A 6,000-nucleotide genomic window follows, 5' to 3' on the forward strand; every position below is an offset into this window, starting at 1 on the left:
GTTAGACTGAGGTATTTGAGGCTGAGGTTACTAAGTGTAAATGTGTCAACAACATATTGGTAATATAAGTTAGACTGAGGTATTCGAGGCTGAGGTTACTAAGTGTAAATGTGTGAATGACAGCTGCTATGACAGAGATACAGATCAAGTGGGTAAAACCCAATACTATCCTCCTGGGTTTACAGGTAGGAAGAAATTACTGCCAATGATACTGTAGCTATGGCTGCCTTATGCTCTACTGCTCTTATAACTGGGCGCCATGGCAGCACATATGTTTGTGGTAACCTAGGCTACCTCATCTGCTGCTAGGCAATGACATGACAACACCATTGATTTGCACTTGATAGATGCATCGCTCGAGAGTTTTCAAGATAAAAAGATTTTCAAGATAACAAAAGGAAAACGATTGGAAAGAGGAGAACTATTCCTGTGCGCAATTTCATAGATAACACACAAAATATATACAAAATGTACTACCAACACAAGCTAAATGTACCAACATTGCTAGCTCCATTCTCAAATAGCCTTTCCCTCTGCTTCAACCGAGACTGTGTCAGCTGAATAATTTAGACATCATCATCATGGCGTCATGACGACCTGAGAGTGCAAGGTGAGCTGTCCAACTTAATAAATACCTCACGTCATGACTCTCGTCTCGCTAAGTCGTTCACCTGAGCTCACCCATGTTACCACATTCCCCCAGAGAACAGTGTTACGCAGCTGCAATCAATAAGTAATAACCATTTTAGATTCAATATGGTGTAGTATGACAATATAATGACTCTATGCTCCTCCGCAGTAGATTTGTAGAATGCTTTGTGGAGGAGCCTGATGAGAGTATATTGATTGCAAGCAGGATGCTATTTTTACTGACGCACATGCAGGCATGCACACACACACACACACACACACACACACACACAGTCAAGTCAAGTGGAATATGACGACAACAGGGGTATGTGCATTGTCACAAAGTATGTATGTGTGTGTGACACTGTGTGTGTTGACTCACGTTAACCCAGTCTGGATCCACAGGGAGGGAGACACTGGTGGCACGATCACCATACGGTCACCACCCACCAATGCCCTAGACATATGTTCCTGTCACACCATGGCCATGACTAAACACACTGGGCACTACTCTGTTAGTAGACCCCGTCTTACTGCCCTCTCTCTATTCCTACTTGTTTCATTCATTCTCTCTCTCTCTCCCTCTCTCTCTCTTTCTCTCACCCTATTTCTTTCATGTTCTCCCTCTCTCCCTCTTTGTGTCTCCCCCCATTGACTTGATACAGATGATATGTGTAATACCACTTTAGCCGTTAATCATGAACAGCCTCTTGACCTCTGCATGATGAGTGATCTGTGTGCATTTCTTCTGTCCCATGACTATATCCAAATGACATTTCATGTTCGCAGGACAAGGTGAGATACGAAACATTGATAAGACATTCACATCAATCAGCAGCTCGTATTTGGAGACTGAGCTTCCAATAGAGGATAACATTCTCTCTTTCTCTTTCTCTTTCTCTCTCTCTCCTTCACACACACACACACACACACACACACACACACACACACACACACACACACACACGATCAAGGGTGAAAGGCTGGCCCACTTTGAGTTGATAAAGAGCCTCAACAAGTGCTCCCAACACGTTCAGCAAAGAACTCCATTACGCAATCAAGCCCCAACACAACACAGTCCTGATGTGTTCTGCTACAGAACTGACTTTACTGCTACAGAACCGGCTTTTTCACCACTTCACACTAGCCTATACACAGAAACGCACCCACTTAAAATTGTACCGAAAGTTAGATTTCAGCTAACGCCTTTCATATAGAAACAGCAAGTGCAGTGTAAAACCAAGAAACTAGGCTCGTAAACATGGAATCTTCTACCTCTCTCTTTAAAGCCTTTGACCTTGATTCTACAGTGAGAAACCACACACACACACACACACACACACACACACACACACACACACACACACACACACACACACACACACACACACACACACACACACACACACACACACACACACACAGTCATTCTGCTGTCCTGTCCTGTTGTCTCAGGCGCTACCGCGTCCTTATCTACCTAATTGGATTCATCAATGGGCTTTAATTAGACCTAATGATCAGGTGGTCTGACTCCTGGGAGGCTGTGAGGGACTTAACGTCAGTATGGTGGAGGTAAGCCACTCCACAGCTACAGGTCCAGACAACTAAGTCAACATGTGTTATCTAGACAAGGCTTTAAGTAACGAATCCAATGCATTGCAGCAGCACTGTATTTTTATTAACTGTATATTGAGGCGGCAGGTAGCCTAGTGGTTAGAGAGTTGGGACAGTAACCGAAAGGTTGCTAGGTTGAATCCCCGAGCTAACAAGGTAAAAATCGGTCGTTCAGCCCCTGAACAAGGCAGTTAACACACTGTTCCTAGGCCGTCCTTGTAAATAAGAATTTGTTATTAACTGACTTGCCTAGTTAAATAAAGGTTAAATAAAAATATAAAACAATTGATTTATTATATTACTTGGATGGATGTGATTGTATGTGTTAGTAGATGTGTTCTTAACTACATGTGTGATAGCTCATAGACTTGAATAATAGAATATATGCTCACTGATAAATGATACGGTCTTCTATTAATTTGCTGAATTACAGCCTTGCAGTAATTGACTTGTTTCCCCTGCACTGAAGGGTCCAAATGCAATGAATACATGTAATGTTATTTGTTAAAATACCATTTTATAGGCCCACAGAATCCTTTAAAATGTTGTTCTTTAGAGACATTTACTGTAATTCTGGGACTTGGCAATAAGGCTATGCAGAGGATGAGCTAAGCTGTGATAGCCTACATAAACACAAATTGATTTATTGATTGGTTTGGTTGGCCCACTAACAACACAGCTGGATATGACTGACTTCCCCCAGTGCACAGTGTGGGAAACCCCCACACCAATGTGAGACAACTGAAATATACTGGGGGGGCTTGGGGGGAAACCCCGCAACTTTCTTACAAACTGCGTCTACAGTTACTATCATCAAGAGAAGGCGACTGAGGAAGTACGCAAACGATGGCGTCAAAGTGGAAACGGATAAGGGATGATAGACGAATAATGACATCAGCAGGTTTTCCTATAAATTGCTATAAATGATTTAACTGCATTCAATACAAAATATATCAAATCGACCCAAAGGAAAAGCTTTAATGTTTGTATTTCTACTATAACACTGATCAAAGGGAAATATATATACTGGGAAATAGCCTTCTGTAGCCTAGCCAATGTATGCAAATGTATATAATGAACTGTCTCTGGTGTGACATCTGTGTGACATCAGAATTTGGGTAGCCTACCTGATACACACGCAACGTTATTTTACGCGACAGGAATTGCACTCCAACTATACTCCATTGCATTGCAAATTGAACGAAACGATAACCTACAGTGTGTACAGTGTAAGCAATGGTGACGTGATCTATGAGTGTCTCTAAACGTTATGTTTCCTTACCGTACAAGGCATTTCGCGTTATCTGGCCTCCCATGACTACAATTCCAGTCGGCAGCCCTTATATCCCAGCTCTCAATATTCAAACACTTGCGGTGTTGATGCAATATCCAACGCCGACAACATGATTGGAGGCTACATCCAGAACGGCCGTTCTTTCTCCCGATTGGAATATAAACACAGTGCACTCCAGGTCCCCTAAACACCAAGCAGAGCGGTAGTGAAGGCTGCTCCTCCATTCACTGTGCGCTCTCAGCGCCTTGAGCGCCACTCACACACGTGCATTTACATAAAAGGTGGAGTCAAGACAAAGCGTTATTAACGCACTCGCTGCCGGTTTCCAACAATCATAAAGGATATGAGTAACATGGACACTTGGACAATTTCAGGGTAGGCTTTACCCTCGAATAGAATAAAATACAATCGAACATTGCATTGCCTTCCAGAGAGAATTTGTCTTGCAAATCATTTTAATGCACTGTCAATATAAAATAAAGATGTGCATAGTATAGATTGGAGCGTGTGGACATAGGCAGACTATGTGAGCGCTATATGCTATGCTAGAGCGCTAGTTCTACAGGCTTATCTCTCACAGTGTCCTCCCCTCTCTCTCATGAGTAACCACACTATGTTTGGGTCCAGAGTAGGGCAGAGGAAGCAAGCGGTCACATTCTTTACCCTCAGCACCTCAACCTTTCACCTCAAGTGAGTCCCTTCTTCCTGGTGTGCCCCGGGGCGCCTCTGCCCCTGGCAGACAGGCTGGGTGACCCCTCAAGAGTCACGCCTCTGACTTAAGCTGTCATCACATATCCACGGTGACATCGGAGCCCCTTCATCATTAGCCTCAAGGATGTTTGCTGCTTAGATATCTCTTAAGGGTGATAATGGCTTTGTGAATGACTAGGAGTGACAGATGTAAGTGATATTTGCAAAAAGAGTGAATGAAAATGCATATGGGCTGAGTGTTTCTATCGGGGTTAAATTGTGGTGGGTGGTGGGGGATCTTGGGAAGGCAACCAATGTTAAGAATAGTTGAACTCATATACGCCTACTATCTTGACCTTCTGAGTTGTACAATGAATGAAAAAATTCCCCTCCAATCAATCATTCACGATTCACACACGCCACCACTATTATATTTGACTGAAAAAAGAAGGATTAGCGAACCAACCGTATAGAGCCTATTAAATTACTACCGTATTCTAATTCCTAATTCTATGGAGTCAACACTGTTCAAAATTAGACATTTCAATCTATGCTGGGGAATTCTATTCATTTTACCCAGTGAGACGTTGCATTGTTGTGTGAGGGTGTTGTCATAATGGTCCCATTTGGAGCATTCAGAGGAGAGTGATGAAAATAACTGGTTAGCTAAGCCCTTCTTGTTTGAGTTGAAAACATTACCATTGAATCATGCTGACAATAACATTTACCATTTCCCCCTTTAATGATTACGGCTACATCACCATAACAAACCCTTGAGGCTAGATGGTGACTTTAATCTAAACTAAATCAGGGCCGCAAACCGAAGGTTCGTTTTTGTAGATCATACTCACACATGGTGTGCACATTTTGAATATAAACATAAATGCATTTAGTCCTATTCAATGGGTGGAACGAATTGGAGAGGAGTTTTCAATGGCCTAGATCCTCCCACAGGACCAATGGGCCTAAATAAGTAAGAATGGGTGTGTGTGAGTGAATGAGGAAAGCTGGTGTTGTCTGACAGGGCTCAGTTTCAACTGCTTGTCACGTCACCAATTGAGGTAGCTCTAGTTCCTAGGGTGATCATGCCAACCTTGACCAAAACCAGGTTCCATGAGCGGACTCGGACGAACTTCCTGCTGGCTTTCCCTGAAGGCCGTCATGTCTTCTTAAAGATAGATGCTAAATGTAGCCTAATAACAGTTCAACACCGGTTCAACACTTCCTTGAATTTCCTGACATTCATGAAGACATGCTCGGCGAAAACACTTGTCCATTGTCTTCCTGTTTTTAAGGACAGACCTCCCCCATGCGTGCCATTTTAACCTTTTAAGTGAGCCTCTTTGACCATGGCCCGCAGTCCTATACCTGTTACATGACTAAGTCTGTAAAGTTGGGTTCTTTCTGAATCCAGGCGTAAGTACTGTATCTTTACATAACTCACAAAAATAAATAAAAGTGGTCTGGTTCTGGGATGAGGACCTACAGGCACTCTCTTCTGGCGACTGCATGGACCCCCCCCCCCCCCCCCCACACACACACACACACACACTCACTCACTCCAACAGAAACCCACTTTTATTTTAGTGTCTTTGGGAAAGCTTTATGCTCCTTATTGGCTTGACTCAGAGGGAAAGCCCTGACAGCCCTGGCTCGTTCCATTAGTAAGTACACCAGCTGTCCTGGTCCGTCCTATCTCACAACATATTTTTGGTCTACGTCCTGTTTAGCCTCAGCAGTGGTTGCCAAACACACACACACACACAGCGTTT

The 6,000-nt window shown here is 43.2% G+C and overlaps 1 protein-coding gene across 1 annotated transcript in view; it reads right to left on the reverse strand.

Annotated features, from left to right (window-relative positions):
• LOC106564692 (E3 ubiquitin-protein ligase NEURL1) overlaps positions 1 to 3,807 on the reverse strand; it is a 58,676-nt gene extending 54,869 nt beyond the window's left edge. Inside the window, exon 1 of the mRNA XM_014130945.2 lies at positions 3,527 to 3,807. Within this exon, the coding sequence (XP_013986420.1) occupies positions 3,527 to 3,560 (34 nt within the window). The 5' untranslated portion in view covers positions 3,561 to 3,807. The remainder of the gene's footprint in view (positions 1 to 3,526) is intronic.
• Positions 3,808 to 6,000: the final 2,193 nt, after the last annotated feature.

The sequence above is a fragment of the Salmo salar genome, chromosome ssa12 (assembly GCF_905237065.1).
Source record: "Salmo salar chromosome ssa12, Ssal_v3.1, whole genome shotgun sequence".
Taxonomy (NCBI): Eukaryota; Metazoa; Chordata; class Actinopteri; order Salmoniformes; family Salmonidae; genus Salmo; species Salmo salar.